The sequence below is a fragment of the Anolis carolinensis genome, unplaced genomic scaffold (genome assembly GCF_035594765.1).
Source record: "Anolis carolinensis isolate JA03-04 unplaced genomic scaffold, rAnoCar3.1.pri scaffold_7, whole genome shotgun sequence".
Classification (NCBI taxonomy): domain Eukaryota; kingdom Metazoa; phylum Chordata; class Lepidosauria; order Squamata; family Dactyloidae; genus Anolis; species Anolis carolinensis.
The window spans coordinates 29,834,873-29,854,637 of NW_026943818.1; the positions used below are offsets into that span (position 1 = coordinate 29,834,873).

The 19,765-nt window shown below is 28.3% G+C and overlaps 2 protein-coding genes across 5 annotated transcripts in view; one reads left to right on the forward strand and one right to left on the reverse strand.

Annotated features, from left to right (window-relative positions):
• Positions 1-19,765, reverse strand: part of LOC134293027 (tectonic-like complex member MKS1) — a 237,211-nt gene that overhangs the window by 35,437 nt on the left and 182,009 nt on the right. For 2 of the 3 annotated variants that reach the window (XM_062959232.1, XM_062959234.1), the window contains one exon: positions 3,165-3,523. The exons of the other annotated variant lie outside the window; for it this stretch is intronic. In XM_062959232.1, the coding sequence (XP_062815302.1) occupies positions 3,165-3,244 (80 nt within the window). In that variant the 5' untranslated portion in view covers positions 3,245-3,523. The remainder of the gene's footprint in view (positions 1-3,164; positions 3,524-19,765) is intronic. 3 annotated transcript variants of the gene reach the window in all.
• The window catches only part of rabgef1 (RAB guanine nucleotide exchange factor 1), a 33,748-nt gene continuing 17,435 nt past the window's right edge, over positions 3,453-19,765 (forward strand). The window contains exons 1-5 of one of the 2 annotated variants that reach the window (XM_062959238.1): positions 3,453-3,580; positions 6,895-7,084; positions 7,172-7,341; positions 13,558-13,581; positions 15,932-16,098. In XM_062959238.1, the coding sequence (XP_062815308.1) occupies positions 6,906-7,084; positions 7,172-7,341; positions 13,558-13,581; positions 15,932-16,098 (540 nt within the window). In that variant the 5' untranslated portion in view covers positions 3,453-3,580; positions 6,895-6,905. The remainder of the gene's footprint in view (positions 3,581-6,894; positions 7,085-7,171; positions 7,342-13,557; positions 13,582-15,931; positions 16,099-19,765) is intronic. The other variant, XM_062959239.1, reaches the window with a different exon arrangement.

The window sequence follows — 19,765 nt, forward strand, 5'->3', positions numbered from 1 at the left end:
TAATAAGGAGGGATTAAGGAAAAGCCTATCAAATTAGGTTATGATTTTACAAATGAAGCACCAAAACATCATGTTAGACAACAAATTTGACAGAAAAAGTAGTTCAATACGCAGTCATGCTATGTAGTAATTACTGTATTTACGAATTTAGCACCAAAATATCATGATGTATTGAAAACATTGACTACAAAAATGCGTTGGATAATCCAGAACGTTGGATAGATAAGCGAATCTTGGATAAGTGAGACTCTATTGTATATATGTACTATATACGTTTATATTATAATTTATATAATAATACTACGCATTATACATAAAACACATAAAACAAATATATATTATACATATTATACATAATAATACTATGTATTTTATATATTATAATATAAATATATATTTACTTATATACGTTTATATTATAATGTATATAATACTATGTATTATTATACATAATATAAATATATATTTACTAATATACATTTATATTATAATTGTATATAATACTATTAGACATAAATTGTCTTTCAATACTACGCATTATACATAAAATAAATACAGTAGAGTCTCACTTATCCAACACTCGCTTATCCAACGTTCTGGATTATTCAACGCATTTTTGTAGTCAATGTTTTCAATACATTGTGATATTTTGGTTCTAAATTCATAAATACAGTAATTATTACATAACCTTACTGTGTATTGAACTACTTTTTCTGTCAAATTTGTTGTATAACATGATGTTTTGGTGCTTAATTTGTAAAATCATAACCTAATTTGATGTTTAATCGGCTTATCCTTAATCCCTCCTTATTATCCAACATATTCGCTTATCCAACGTTCTGCCGGCCCATTTATGTTGGATAAGTGAGACTCTACTGTATTATACATAATAATACTATGTATTATATATATTATAATATAAATATATATTTACGTATATACATTTATAGTATAATGTATATAATACTATGTATTATAATATAAATACATATTATAATATAAATATATACTTACTTACATACATTAATAGTACAATGTATTTAATACTATGTATTATTATACAAATTATAATATAAATATATATTTACTAATAAACATTTAAAGTATAATGTATATAATACTATGTATTATTATACATATTATAATATAAATATATATTTACTTACATTTATAGTATAATGTATATAATACTATGTATTATTATATATATTATAATATAAATATATATTTACTTACATACATTTATAGTATAATGTATATAATACTATGTATTATTATACATATTGTAATATAAATCTATATTTACTAATATACATTTATATTATAATTATATATAACACTATCAGATGTAAATTGTCTTACAATACTACGCATTATACATAAAATAAATACTACATATTATAATATGTATTATAATATAATATAATATAATAATTTATTATTATATAAATATATAAGTAAATATATTTATATTATATTAAATTATTATATTATAATACATATTATAATATATATATTATGATGTATATAATAATACTACACATTATAATACGTATTATAATATAATTTAATATTATAATATAAATATATTTACTTATATACATTTATATTATAATGTATATAATAATACTACATACTGTATATTATAAAATAAATATATGTTATTTATACACATAATAAAAGTGATACTACATATTATATTATGATATGTATTATAATATAATATAATAATTTAATATTATAATATAAATATATTTACTTATATAAATTTATATTATAATGTATATAATAATACTACATACTGTATATTATAAAATAAATATATGTTATTTATACACATAATAAAAGTGATACTACATATTATATTATGATATGTATTATAATATAATATAATAATTTAATATTATAATATAAATATATTTACTTATATAGATTTATATTATAATGTATATAATAATACTACATACTGTATATTATAAAATAAATATATGTTATTTATACACATAATAAAAGTGATACTACATATTATATTATGATATGTATTATAATATAATATAATAATTTAATATTATAATATAAATATATTTACTTATATACATTTATATTATAATGTATATAATAAGACTACATACTGTATATTATAAAATAAATATATGTTATTTATACACATAATAAAAGTGATACTACATATTATATTATGATATGTATTATAATATAATATAATAATTTAATATTATAATATAAATATATTTACTTATATACATTTATATTATAATGTATATAATAAGACTACATACTGTATATTATAAAATAAATATATGTTATTTACACACATAATAAAAGTGATACTACATATTATATTATGATATGTATTATAACATAATATAATAATTTAATATTATAATATAAATATATTTACTTATATACATTTATATTATAATGTATATAATAAGACTACATACTGTATATTATAAAATAAATATATGTTATTTACACACATAATAAAAGTGATACTACATATTATATTATGATATGTATTATAACATAATATAATAATTTAATATTATAATATAAATATATTTACTTATATACATTTATATTATAATGTATATAATAAGACTACATACTGTATATTATAAAATAAATATATGTTATTTACACACATAATAAAAGTGATACTACATATTATATTATGATATTATAATAATTTAATATTATAATATAAATATATTTACTTATATACATTTATAGTATAATGTATATAATAATACTACGCACTACTACATACTGTATATTATAAAATAAATATATGTTATTTATACACATAATAAAAGTGAAAATACGTATGTACAGTAGAGTCTCGCTTATCCAACGTAAACGGGCCGGCAGAACGTTGGATAAGCGAATATGTTGGATAATAAGGAGGCATTAAGGAAAAGCCTATGAAACATCAAATTAGGTTAGGATTTTACAAATTAAAAAGTTTCCATTGTAGTTATAGCATTCATTTGAATGAAAGATGTCTATATCTATATAAAAGTTACTTTTTCCTGAGGTGATTTGCTGCTGAGGGAAGCAATGGCGCCCAACTCGAGCGAAGGCTCCGGAGGCCGCACTAGGCCTCACGGGAGAAAAAAGGCCATTAAAATGTCGGGAGGCCTCACCGGACGCGGAGGTTGGCGATGGGGTCCCGGGAGCGATACACGGCCACGCCGGTGTCCTCATTCCACGCTGCCTCTGCCATCCCTCGTGCCTTTTCTTCCCCTTTCTTTTTTTTTTTTCCTATGCGAGGCTCAGGCTGCGCTGTTCCTGCTAGGCCGCGTTTCCGTGGAGACGGCAAGATGGCGGCGGCGTCCACTCTAGTCTTATGCCGCCTATTGGACTCCAACCCCCGTGATCCTCTGCGCGGGTGGGAACGCGGTAGAGCCCGGCTCCGGCGCTCCGAGGCATGCTGGGAGTCGTAGTCCGCCGGGTGAAGAAGTGACGCCACGACGTCTCAGAGGAAGAGAGAAGGAAGTCGAGTCTGAAGGAAGGTGGTGAGATCAAGAAGGAAGAATAAAAAGGACAAACAGGTAGAAAGGTAAGTCTCAGGGATTGGTATTATGGGATGGGAGGAGGATTTTGGAAATAGGTATATTTTTTTATTTATGTGTGTGTGTCTCTTTAAATAGAGAGGAAGGCCCAATGCATTCAGGCCTCAGTCTCTCTAGGAATAGAAATACATAGAACTTGTGTGTCTATCCTGCCCTATATAAAGAACTATATAATATATAGTGATATATAGCATAAAATAAGATAAAATAAATATAAAATATGTCGTACAAAATATATAAAGAACGATAAAATATATAGTGATATATATATATATATAGTATAAAATAAATATAAAATATGTTGTATAAAATATATAGTGATATATATATATATATAGAGTAAAATAAATATAAAATATGTCGTATAAAATATATAAAGCACGATAAAATATATAGTGATATATATATATATAGTATAAAATAAATATAAAATATGTTGTATAAAATATATAAAGAACGATAAAATATATAGTGATATATATATATATATAGTATAAAATAAATATAAAATATGTCGTACAAAATATATAAAGAACGATAAATATATAGTGAGATATATATATATATAGTATAAAATAAATATAAAATATGTCGTATAAAATATATAAAGAACGATAAAATATATAGTGATATATATATATATATATAGTATAAAATAAATATAAAATATGTTGTATAAAATATATAAAGAATGATAAAATATATAGTGATATATATATATATAGTATAAAATAAATATAAAATATGTCGTATAAAATATATAAAGAACGATAAAATATATAGTGATATATATATATATATATAGTATAAAATAAATATAAAATATGTTGTATAAAATATATAAAGAACGATAAAATATATAGTGATATATATATATATATAGTATAAAATAAATATAAAATATGTCGTATAAAATATATAAAGAACGATAAAATATATAGTGATATATATATATATATATAGTATAAAATAAATATAAAATATGTTGTATAAAATATATAAAGAACGATAAAATATATAGTGATATATATATATATATAGTATAAAATAAATATAAAATATGTTGTATAAAATATATAAAGAACGATAAAATATATAGTGAGATATATATATATATAGTATAAAATAAATATAAAATATGTCGTATAAAATATATAAAGAACGATAAAATATATAGTGAGATATATATATATATAGTATAAAATAAATATAAAATATGTCGTATAAAATATATAAAGAACGATAAAATATATAGTGATATATATATATATATAGTATAAAATAAATATAAAATATGTTGTATAAAATATATAAAGAACGATAAAATATATAGTGATATATATATATATATATAGTATAAAATAAATATAAAATATGTCGTATAAAATATATAAAGAACGATAAAATATATAGTGATATATATATATATATAGTATAAAATAAATATAAAATATGTCGTATAAAATATATAAAGAACGATAAAATATATAGTGATATATATATATATATAGTATAAAATAAATATAAAATATGTTGTATAAAATATATAAAGAACGATAAAATATATAGTGATATATATATATATATAGTATAAAATAAATATAAAATATGTTGTATAAAATATATAAAGAACGATAAAATATATAGTGATATATATATATATATATAGTATAAAATAAATATAAAATATGTTGTATAAAATATATAAAGAACGATAAAATATATAGTGATATATATATATATATAGTATAAAATAAATATAAAATATGTCGTATAAAATATATAAAGAACGATAAAATATATAGTGATATATATATATATAGTATAAAATAAGTATAAAATATGTTGTATAAAATATATAAAGAACGATAAAATATATAGTGATATATATATATATATATAGTATAAAATAAATATAAAATATGTCGTATAAAATATATAAAGAACGATAAAATATATAGTGATATATATATATATATATATAGTATAAAATAAATATAAAATATGTCGTATAAAATATATAAAGAACGATAAAATATATAGTGATATATATATATATATATATATATATATATATATAGTATAAAATAAATATAAAATATGTTGTATAAAATATAGTACATATCTATATATATAAAAGAGTGATGGCATCACGGCGACCCACAAAACAACAAAACTACAAGGCCCCCCAACCTCGAAATTTGACAACACAACCCATCATCCACGCCTCTAGGTTGATACAACAAAAAGAAAAGAAAAATAAAGTCCTAATTAGAGAGAGAGGAATAGTTGTTTTTATCCAACTGCTGCCACTTAGAAGGCTAAGCTCCGCCCACTTGGTCTCCTAGCAACCCACTCAGCCCAACAGATGGCCACCCAGCCTCTCAATAATAATAATAATAATAATAATCTACAGTCCTAGACACTTGGGAAGTGTTCGACTTGTGATTTTGTGATATGAAATCCAGCATATCTATCTTGTTTGCTGTGTCATAATAATAATAATAATAATAATACAATCCTAAGGTTAGCAGATACCCCTAAGGGTCATCCAGTTCAACTTCCTTATATCATGCAGGAGGACACAATCCAACCACTCCTGACAGATGGCCATCCAATATCTGCACAATAATAATACACATCGAATCATAGCATCAGACAGTTAGGAGACACCCCTAAAGGCCATCCAGTCCAACCCAATTCTGCCTTGCAGGACAACACAATCCAAGCACTCCTGACAGATGGCCACCCAGCCTCTCAATACTACTACTACTACTACTACTAATAATAATAATAATAATAATCTACAGTCCTAGACACTTGGGAAGTGTTCGACTTGTGATTTTGTGATATGAAATCCAGCATATCTATCTTGTTTGCTGTGTCATACAATAATAATAATAATAATAATAATAATAATAATAATAATAATAAACATCACACAGTCCTAGACACTTGGGAAGTGTTCGACTTGTGATTTTGTGATATGAAATCCAGCATATCTATCTTGTTTGTTGTGTCATAATAATAATAATAATAATAATACAATCCTAAGGTTAGCAGATACACCTAAGGGTCATCCAGTTCAACTTCCTTATATCATGCAGGAGGACACAATCCAACCACTCCTGACAGATGGCCATCCAATATCTGCACAATAATAATACACATCGAATCATAGCTTTGTATTTGATTTTGCTGTAAGCCGCCCCGAGTCCCCTTCGGGGGAGATGGAAGCGGGATACAAATAAACTTATTATTATTATTATTATTCCTTCCTGCCTGCCTGCCTGCCTGCCAGCCGGCAGCGCCATGAGCCTGAAGTCGGAGCGGCGCGGGATCCACGTGGACCAGTCGGAGCTGCTGTGCAAGAAAGGCTGCGGCTACTATGGGAACTCGGCCTGGCAGGGCTACTGCTCCAAGTGCTGGCGGGAGGAGTACCAGAAGGCCCGCCAGAAGCAGATCCAGGAGGACTGGGAGCTGGCCGAGAGGTAAGACCGGGCCCCAGGGTGGCTGGCCCGCTGGCTGCCCGGTGGTCTTGTGGGGCCGCCCTGACCCCTTGCCCCTGCCTCTTCCAGGCTCCAGCGAGAGGAGGAAGCGGCCGCCTATGGCAGCACCGCACAGGCCCCGCCGGGAGCCCAGCCCCTCACCTTCTCCAAGTTCGAGGAGAAGAAGACCAACGAGAAGTCCAGGAAGGTCACCACCGTGAAGAAGTTCTTCGGGGCCTCCAGGCCGGGAGCCAAGAAAGGTGGGCACCCCAGGGACCATAAGGAAGATGGATGATGATGATGATGATGATTAATAATAATAATAATAATAATAATAGACTCATACCCTGTTTCCCCTAAAATAAGACATCCTCAGAAAATAAGACCTAGTAGAGGTTTTGCTGAATTGCTAAATATAAGGCCTCCCCCGAAAATAAGACCTAGCATCGTTTCTATTTGGAAGCATGCCCGCTGAACAGAACACTAGAGCAGGCAGGTTTGGTAAATGTACGTACCATAGATTGATGTATATGGAAATAATGGTAGTAACAAGAAATTCTTGATAGGATTCACAGTTTGTCTGGTTATGCTGGTTTGTGATGACAACTACTGTACAGTATATAATAAATGATCATTTTTTTTGTTCAACAATAAATGTGAATTCTTCTTCATGGAAAAATAAGACATCCCCTGAAAATAAGACCTAGAGCATCTTTGGGAGCAAAAATTAATATAAGACACTGTCTTATTTTCGGGGAAACACGGTAGTTTTGGAATAGACCCCAAGAGGCCAGAAAGTTAGAATTCCCATCACATGATTATCCATTATCAATTATTATAATCCATTATGTATTATTATTATTATTAGAGTCATAGAGTTGGAAGGGACCCCAAGAGGCCAGAAAGTTGGAATTCCCATCACATGATTATCCATTATCAATTATTATAATCCATTATTATTATTATTATTAGAGTCATAGAGTTGGAAGGGACCCCAAGAGGCCAGAAAGTTAGAATTCCCATTACATTATTATCAATTATTATAATCCATTATGTATTATTATTATTATTATTATTATTATTAGAGTCATAGAGTTGGAAGGGACCCCAAGAGGCCAGAAAGTTAGAATTCCCATCACATGATTATCCATTATCAATTATTATAATCCATTATGTATTAGACTCATAGCTTTGGAAGGGACCCCAAGAGACCAGAAAGTTAGAATTCCCATTACAATTATTATAATCCATTATCTATTATTATTATTACTATTACTATTATTAAACTCATAGAGTTGGAAGGGACCCCAAGAGGCCAGAAAGTTGGAATTCCCATTACAATTATTATAATCCATTATCTATTATTATTACTATTATTATTATTAAACTCATAGAGTTGGAAGGGACCCCAAGAGGCCAGAAAGTTGGAATTCCCATTACATTATTATCCATTATCTATTATTATTACTATTATTATTATTAAACTCATAGAGTTGGAAGGGATCCCAAGAGGCCAGAAAGTTGGAATTCCCATTACATTATTATCCATTATCTATTATTATTACTATTATTATTATTAAACTCATAGAGTTGGAAGGGATCCCAAGAGGCCAGAAAGTTGGAATTCCCATTACATTATTATCCATTATCTATTATTAATACTATTATTATTATTAAACTCATAGAGTTGGAAGGGACCCCAAGAGGCCAGAAAGTTGGAATTCCCATTACATTATTATCCATTATCTATTATTATTACTATTATTATTATTAAACTCATAGAGTTGGAAGGGATCCCAAGAGGCCAGAAAGTTGGAATTCCCATTACATTATTATCCATTATCTATTATTAATACTATTATTATTATTAAACTCATAGAGTTGGAAGGGACCCCAAGAGGCCAGAAAGTTGGAATTCCCATTACATTATTATCCATTATCTATTATTATTACTATTATTATTATTAAACTCATAGAGTTGGAAGGGATCCCAAGAGGCCAGAAAGTTGGAATTCCCATTACATTATTATCCATTATCTATTATTATTACTATTATTATTATTAAACTCATAGAGTTGGAAGGGATCCCAAGAGGCCAGAAAGTTAGAATTCCCATTACATTATTATCCATTATCTATTATTATTACTATTATTATTATTAAACTCATAGAGTTGGAAGGGACCCCAAGAGGCCAGAAAGTTGGAATTCCCATTACAATTATTATAATCCATTATCTATTATTATTACTATTATTATTATTAAACTCATAGAGTTGGAAGGGATCCCAAGAGGCCAGAAAGTTAGAATTCCCATTACAATTATTATAATCCATTATCTATTATTATTACTATTATTATTATTATTAAACTCATAGAGTTGGAAGGGACCCAAGAGGCCAGAAAGTTAGAATTCCCATTACAATTATTATAATCCATTATCTATTATTATTATTATTATTATTATTATTATTATTATTATTATTATTATTATTATTACTATTATTATTATTAAACTCATAGAGTTGGAAGGGACCCCAAGAGGCCAGAAAGTTAGAATTCCCATTACAATTATTATAATCCATTATCTATTATTATTATTATTATTATTATTATTATTATTATTATTATTATTATTATTATTATTATTACTATTATTATTATTAAACTCATAGAGTTGGAAGGGACCCCAAGAGGCCATCCAGTCCAACCTCCTTCAACCAGAAAGGGAGATAGAATTACTATTATATTATTCATTCATTTCATCATCACACATATTCTAACACTCACTCATAATCCATTCATTCACTCATTCCTACTCCTTGTTTTGTTGTTGTTTTGATTGATTGACAGCTTGTATCTCTTTATGTTGCACACATTCCTTGTTGTTATTATTGTTGTCTTGATTGATTGACAACTTTATTATTATTATTATTATTATTATTATTATTATTATTATTGGTATCTTTTTATGTTGCACATATTCCTTGTTGTTGCTGTCTTGAGTGATTGGTGCCTCTTTATGTTGCAGATATTCCTTGTTGTTGTTGTCTTGATTGATTGACAGCTTGTGTCTCTTTATGTTGCACACATTCCTTGTTATTGTTGTCTTGATTGATTGATTGACAACAACATTATTATTATTATTATTATTGGTGTCTCTTTATGTCACACATATTCCTTGTTGTTGTTGTTGTTGTCTTGATTGATCGACAGCTTGGTGTCTTTATGTCGCACACATTCCTTGTTGTTGTTGTCTTGATTGATTGACAACAACGTTATTATTATTATTATTATTATTATTATTATTATTATTGGTGTCTATGTTGTGGATATTCCTTGTTGTTGTTGCTGTCTTGATTGATTGACAACAACATTATTATTATTATTATTATTATTATTATTATTATTATTATTATTATTGGTGTCACTTTAGGTCACACATATTCCTTGTTGTTGTTACTGTCTTGATTGATTGCTGCCTCCTTATTTTGCAGATATTCCTTGTTGTTGCTGTCGTGATTGATTGACAACAACATTATTATTATTATTATTATTATTATTATTATTATTATTATTATTATTATTATTGGTGTCTCTGTATGTTGCACATATTCCTTGTTGTTGCTGTCTTGATTGATTGACAACTTTATTATTATTATTATTATTGGTGTCCCTTTATGTTGCGGATATTCCTTGTTGTTATTGTCTTGATTGATTGACAGCTTGGTGTCTTTATGTCGCACACATTCCTTGTTGCTGTCTTGATTGATTGGTGCCTCTTTATGTTGCGGATATTCCTTGTTGTTATTATTGTCTTGATTGATTGACAACATTATTATTATTATTATTATTGTCTCTTTATGTTGCGGATATTCCTTGTTGTTATTGTCTTGATTGATTGACAACTTTATTATTATTAGTGTCTTTATGTTGCACATATTCCTTGTTGTTGTTATTGTCTTGATTGATTGACAACTTTATTATTATTAGTGTTTTTATGTTGCACATATTCCTTGTTGTTGTTATTGTCTTGATTGATTGACAACTTTATTATTATTATTATTATTATTGGTGTCTCTTTATGTCGTACATATTCCTTGATGTTGTCTTGATTGATTGACAACTTTATTATTATTGGTGTCTCTTTATGTCGCACCTATTCCTTGTTGTTATTGTATTGATTGATTGACAACATTATTATTATTATTATTATTATTATTATTATTATTATTATTATTATTGGTGTCTCTTTATGTCGCACCTATTCCTTGTTGTTATTGTCTTGATTGATTGACAACATTATTATTATTATTATTATTATTGTTGGTGTCTCTTTATGTCGCACCTATTCCTTGTTGTTGTTATTGCCTTGATTGATTGACTTTATTATTATTGGTGTCTCTTTATGTCGCACATATTCCTTGTTGTTGTTGTCTTGATTGATTGACAACATTATTATTATTATTATTATTATTATTATTATTATTGTCTCTTTATGTCGCACCTATTCCTTGTTGTTATTGCTGTCTTGATTGATTGGTGCCTCTTTGTGTTGTGGATATTCCTTGTTGTTGTTGTTGTTGTTGTTGTTGTTGTTGTTGCTGTCTTGATTGCTTGAAAACTTTATTATTTTATTATGACACAGCAAACAAGATAGATATGCTGGATTTCATATCTATCTTGTTTGCTGTGTCATAATAAAATAATCGTCTTGATTGATTGACAACATTATTATTATTATTATTATTATTATTGTTATTGTTATTGTTATTGTTATTGTTACTGTCTTGATTGATTGACAACTTTATTATTATTATTATTGGTGTCTCTTTATGTCACACATATTCCTTGTTGTTATTGTCTTGATTGATTGACAACTTTATTATTATTGGTCTCTCTTTATGTTGCACATATTCCTTGTTGTTATTGTCTTGATTGATTGACAACTTCATTATCATTGGTGTCTCTTTATGTCGCACCTATTCCTTGTTGTTATTGTCTTGATTGATTGACAACTTCATTATCATTGGTGTCTCTTTATGTCGCACCTATTCCTTGTTGTTATTGTCTTGATTGATTGACAACTTTATTATTATTGGTGTCTCTTTATATCGCATCTATTCCTTGTTGTTGTTATTGTCTTGATTGATTGACAACTTGCTGAGACTCCGCCAGTTTCCGGACAGATGTTGGCTTTTCTTCCTGTTGCGTTGGACTCTCTTAGCTTCGCCTGTGTCTTGATTGATTGACAACTTCATTATCATTGGTGTCTCTTTATGTTGCACCTATTCCTTGTTGTTATTGTCTTGATTGATTGACAACTTTATTATTATTGGTCTCTCTTTATGTTGCACCTATTCCTTGTTGTTATTGTCTTGATTGATTGACAACTTTATTATTATTGGTCTCTCTTTATGTTGCACCTATTCCTTGTTGTTATTGTCTTGATTGATTGACAACTTTATTATTATTGGTCTCTCTTTATGTTGCACATATTCCTTGTTGTTATTGTCTTGGTTGATTGACAACTTCATTATTATTGGTCTCTCTTTATGTTGCACCTATTCCTTGTTGTTATTGTCTTGATTGATTGACAACTTTATTATTATTGGTCTCTCTTTATGTTGCACATATTCCTTGTTGTTATTGTCTTGATTGATTGACAACTTTATTATTATTGGTGTCTCTTTATATCGCATCTATTCCTTGTTGTTGTTATTGTCTTGATTGACTGACAACTTGCTGGGACTCCGCCAGTTTCCGGACAGATGTTGGCTTTTCTTCCTGTTGCGTTGGACTCTCTTAGCTTCGCCTGTGTCTTGATTGATTGACAACTTCATTATCATTGGTGTCTCTTTATGTCGCACCTATTCCTTGTTGTTGTTATTGTCTTGATTGACTGACAACTTGCTGGGACTCCGCCAGTTTCCGGACAGATGTTGGCTTTTCTTCCTGTTGCGTTTGACGATGTCAACAGGCTGTTGACACCAGATTGTTGGTCAACTTTCTGTGTCCTGCGTAATTCATCTTGAGGCCTCTGTCTTCTTAGGATGGGCCTTGGCCAGCCTTGGTAGGCTTCCCATCCAACCCAGGTCTCTTTTTGGGGGGTCCTCTCTCCTCTCCAGCCTCCCAGGACTCAACTGGCGCCAAACCGGACCCAAGTGGGAGCGAGCTGAGTGCGGACGCCTTCCTCAGGGACCTCCGGGAGATATTCACTCCCCATTGGGAGCTCTCCTCTCCCGCCGAAGGTAGAGGTAGATAGCGGAGTAGAGTAGATGCGCAGCTTCCGTGGGTGCCTCCCGTAGATCACTTTCCCTCCGTGACCGTCACCCCGCATCCACCCGCGTGTGCCGGTCTGGCCCTTCCGTGTGCGTGTGTTTGTATGTGTGAGTCTGACGCTGAGTCTCTCCTGTCTTCTCTCTCCTTCCGCTCCATCACGTCCATCCTGCATCTCTTCCATCCTTCATTCGGGACAGTCCTGGGTGGCAAGCGCAGAGGAGGTAATACATGCTGTGCTAATTTTATCTATCTATATATATAAAAGGGTAATGGCGTTTCGGCCTCGGACAAAACAACAAAACTACACATCCCAGAAACACCAAACTTGGCAGCACAACCCCTCCTCCATGCCCCTACGTTCATACAACAAAAAGAAAAGAAAAATAAAGTCCTAATTAGAGGGAGAGGAATAGTTGTTTTTAGAAGGCTAAGCTCCGCCCACTTGGTCTCCTAGCAACCCACTCAGCCCAGGGGACAGGCAGAGTTAGGCCTCACTTAGGCCTCTTCCCCACTGCCTATAAAATACAGATTATCTGATTTTAACTGGATTATATGGCAGTGCAGACTCAAGGCCCTTCTACACAGCTATATAACCCATTTATAATCTTATATTATCTGCTTTAAACTGGATTATCTTGAGTCCACACTGCCATATAATCCACTTCAGTGTGCATTGTATACAGCTGTGTAGAAGGGGCAAATCCCAGGAGCGGAGTGAGCGCCCGCTGTTAGCCCCAGCTCCTGCCAACCTAGCAGTTCGAAAACATACCAATGTGAGTAGATCAATAGGTACCGCTCCGGCGGGAAGGTAACAGCGCTCCATAACGTTTTATTATTATGTATATTAGTATATTTTTATTAGTATTTCTATGTTATCACTGTTTATTACAGTTACTATATTATTGTTACTATTTAGCAGTTCGAAAACATGCAAATGTGAGTAGATCAATAGGTACCGCTCCTATTGGCGGGAAGGTAACATTGGCACTCCATGCAGTCATGTCAGCGGCTACATAATAATTATTATTATTTTCAAGATGGAATTACTATATTATTATTTTCAAGATAATTCCTATATTATTATTATTATTCTCAAGATAGAATTACTATATTATTATTCTCAAGATAATTACTATATTATTATTATTATTCTCAAGATAAATTCCTATATTATTATTCTCAAGATAATTACTAATTATTCTCAAGATAATTACTTTATTATTATTATTATTATTATTCTCAAGATAATTACTTTATTATTATTATTATTATTATTATTATTCTCAAAATAGAATTACTATATTATTATTATTATTCTCAAGATAGAATTACTATATTATTATTCTCAAGATAATTACTAGATTATTATTATTATTCTCAAGATAGAATTACTATATTATTATCCTCAAGATAATTCCTATATTATTATTATTCTCAAGATAATTACTATATTATTATTATTCTCGAGATAAATTATTATATTATTATTATTATTATTATTCTCAAGATAGAATTATTATATTATTATTCTCAAGATAATTACTAATTATTCTCAAGATAATTACTATATTATTATTATTATTACTCTCAAGATAGAATTACTATATTATTATTATTCTCAAGATAATTACTATATTATTATTATTATTCTCAAGATAATTACTATATTATTATTATTATTATTCTCAAGATAATTACTATATTATTATTATTATTCTCATGATAATTACTATATTATTATTATTATTCTCAAGATAATTACTATATTATTATTATTATTCTCATGATAATTACTATATTATTATTATTATTCTCAAGATAATTACTATATTATTATTATTATTCTCAAGATAATTACTATATTATTATTATTATTCTCATGATAATTACTATATTATTATTATTCTCAAGATAATTACTATATTATTATTATTATTCTCATGATAATTACTATATTATTATTATTATTCTCAAGATAGAATTAATATATTGTTCTCAAGATAATTACTATATTATTATTATTATTCTCATGATAATTACTATATTATTATTATTATTATTCTCATGATAATTACTATATTATTATTATTCTCAAGATAATTACTATATTATTATTATTATTCTCAAGATAATTACTATATTATTATTATTATTCTCAAGATAATTACTATATTAATATTATTATTCTCAAGATAATTACTATATTATTATTATTATTCTCAAGATAATTACTATATTATTATTATTATTCTCATGATAATTACTATATTATTATTATTATTCTCAAGATAATTACTATATTATTATTATTATTCTAAAGATAATTACTATATTATTATTATTATTCTCATGATAATTACTATATTATTATTATTCTCAAGATAATTACTATATTATTATTATTATTCTCATGATAATTACTATATTATTATTATTATTCTCAAGATAATTACTATATTATTATTATTATTCTCATGATAATTACTATATTATTATTATTATTATTATTATTATTCACAAGATATTATTCTTATTATAATTCTTATTCTTATTCTTCTGCTTCCTGCGCAGATGCCCCGGAGGCCAAGTCCGGGAGCCCGTCCATCAGCCGGCAGGTCTCTCTGGAGACGGACAGGGTCTCCAAGGACTTTGTGGAGTTCCTCAAGCCCTTCCAGAAGCCCGGCCAGGACCTCTACAAGCAGTGCAAGATCTTCCTGGAACACATGCACCACAAGCGGGTCAGCAACAACAACATTCACCATCATTTATTATTATTATTATTATTATTATTATTATTAGCACCTGCTCCGGGTTTGAACGCCTCCCTCCCTATTTCATTCATTGCGTGGCCCTTACACACTTAAATTATATGTTTACTAGCTGTGCCCGGCCACGCGTTGCTGTGGCAAAGTGGTGGTGGTCTTGGTTAAAAGTTGTTGTGGAATTTTTATTTGACGTTATATGTATTTTTAAAATTAATTTTATTGTAACTTATCTTTTTTATTTATTATATTTTATTATTTTGTTGTATTTTTTTTAGTTATTTTGTTATAGTATTTTATTGTATTAATTTTTTAGTGTTTTTTATTATTTATTATTGTATCATTTGTATTTATTTTATTTTTTATTCTTTTATTAACACTGGGCTGAGTGGGTTGCTAGGAGACCAAGTGGGCGGAGCTTAGCCTTCTAAGTGGCAGCAATTGGATAAAAACAATTATTTCTCTCCCTCTAATGAGGACTTTATTTTTCTTTGCTTTTTGTTGTATCAACCTAGAGGCGTGGATGATGGGTTGTGTTGTCAAATTTCGAGGTTGGGGGGCCTGTAGTTTTGTTGTTTTGTGGGTCGCCGTGATGCCAACACTCTTTTATATATATAGATATTTATTATATTCATGAAATTTCATTACCCTTTTTTATATATAGACGAAATTTCATTACCCTTCTATATATATATATAAAAGGGTAATGAAATTTCGGCCTAGGACAAAACAACAAAACTATACATCCCAGAAACACTAAACTTCGCAGCACAACCCCTCATCCACGCCTCTACGTTCATACAACAAAAAGAAAAGAAAAATAAAGTCCTAATTAGAGGGAGAGGAATAATTGTTTTTATCCAACTGCTGTCACTTAGAAGGCTAAGCTCCGCCAACTTGGTCTCCTAGCAACCCAATTTATTATATTTTATTATTTTATTTATTATATTTTATTATTTTGTTGTATTTTTTTAGTTATTTTGTTATAGTATTTTATTGTATTAATTTTTTTAGTGTTTTTTATTATTTATTATTGTATTATTTGTATTTATTTTATTTTTTATTCTTTTATTAACACTGGGCTGAGTGGGTTGCTAGGAGACCAAGTGGGCGGAGCTTAGCCTTCTAAGTGGCAGCAATTGGATAAAAACAATTATTTCTCTCCCTCTAATGAGGACTTTATTTTTCTTTGCTTTTTGTTGTATCAACCTAGAGGCGTGGATGATGGGTTGTGTTGTCAAATTTCGAGGTTGGGGGGCTTGTAATTTTGTTGTTTTGTGGGTCGCCGTGATGCCATCACTCTTTTATATATATATAGATGTACATATATAGAGACAAATTATGTGCCTATGTGTGTGTATATATGCATAAATGATATGTGTATGTACATATAGTGTGTATATATTTATATAGAAATAATTTTCAGATATATAAATTATGTGCATATGTATGTGTGCGTAGATTATCTATATATATAAAAGACAAAACAACAAAACTACCCACCACAGAAACACAACCCCTCATCCATGCCTCTACGTTCACACAGCAAAAGAAAAGAAAAATAACGTCCTAATTAGAGGGAGAGGAATAATTGTTTTTATCCCATTGCTGCCAGTTAGAAGGCTAAGAAGTTAGAAGGCCCACTTGGTCTCCTAGCAACCCACTCAGCCCAGGGGACAGGCAGAGTTAGGCCTCACTTAGGCCTTTTCCACAATGCCTATAAAATACAGATTATCAGTGTAGACTCAAGGCCCTTCCACACAGCTATAGAACCCATTTATAACATTATATTATCTGCTTTGAACTGGATTATCTTGACTCCACACTGACATATAATCCACTTCAGTGTCCAGTCGGACACAACTGAACTAAATGTTCACTACCACCAATTCCTCAATACTTTATTTCCCAGACCACCAGACTTCGCCACAGCAACGCACAGCTAGTATATTTATATAGAAATATAGAAATAAATATGAATGATGTGCTCATGTTCTTATATATATATATAAAATATAAAAATAAAGTATGTGCATGTATGTCTCTATAAAAATTATGTGCATAGAGAAGTGTGTGTATATATATATATATATCTATGTATATATATGTGTGTGCGTAAATATGTGTAAATATGTGGGTATATATATAAATGAGAATATAAATATATATGTGGGTATATATATATATATATGAATGAGAATATAAATATATATGTGGATGTGTGTGTGTGTGTATATATATATATATATGAATGAGAATATAAATATATATGTGGGTATATATATATGGATGAGAATATAAATTATAAATACATATGTAGGTGTGTGTGTGTGTATATATATATATATGAATGAGAATATAAATATATATGTGGGTATATATATGAATGGGAATATAAATATGTGGATATATATATATATATATATATATATATATATGAAAGAATATAAATATATATGGGTGTGTGTGTGTGTGGTTATGGACATCTAGTCCAACCCCTGTCTTATTATTGTTCCTAATAATAATAATAATAATAATAATAATAATAATAAATATGTGGGTGTGTGTATATATATATATATATATATATATATATATATATATATATATATATATATGAATGAGAATATAAATCTTGTGGTTATGAACATCTAGTCCAACCCCTGTCTTATTACTGTTCCTAATAATAATAATAATTATAATTAAAATTATAATTATAATAAATACAGTATATCTATCTTGTTTGCTGTGTCATAATAAAATAATAATAATAAATATGTGTGTGTATATATATATGAATGAGAATATAAATCATGTGGTTATGAACATCTAGTCCAACCCCTGTCTTATTATTGTTCCTAATAATAATAATAATAATAATAATAATAATAATAATAATAATAATAAAATATGTGGGTGGGTGTGTGTGTGTGTGTGTGTGTGTGTGTATATATATATATATATATATATATATATATATATATATATATATATATATGAATGAGAATATAAATCTTGTGGTTATGAACATCTAGTCCAACCCCTGTCTTATTATTGTTCCTAATAATAATAATAATAATAAATATGTGTGTGTGTATATATATGAATGAGAATATAAATCATGTGGTTATGAACATCTAGTCCAACCCGTCTTATTATTGTTCCTAATAATAATAATAATAATAATAATAATAAATATGTGGGTGGGTGTGTGTATATATATATATATATATATATATATATATATATATATATATATGAGAATATAAATCATGTGGTTATGAACATCTAGTCCAACCCCTGTCTTATTATTGTTCCTAATAATAATAATAATAATAAATATGTGTGTGTATATATATATGAATGAGAATATAAATCATGTGGTTATGAACATCTAGTCCAACCCCTGTCTTATTATTGTTCCTAATAATAATAATAATAATAAATATGTGGGTGGGTGTATATATATATATATATATATATGAATGAGAATATAAATCTTGTGGTTATGAACATCTAGTCCAACCCCTGTCTTATTACTGTTCCTAATAATAATAATAATAATAATTAATATTATAATTATAATAAATCCAGTATATCTATCTTGTTTGCTGTGTCATAATAATAATAATAATAATAATAA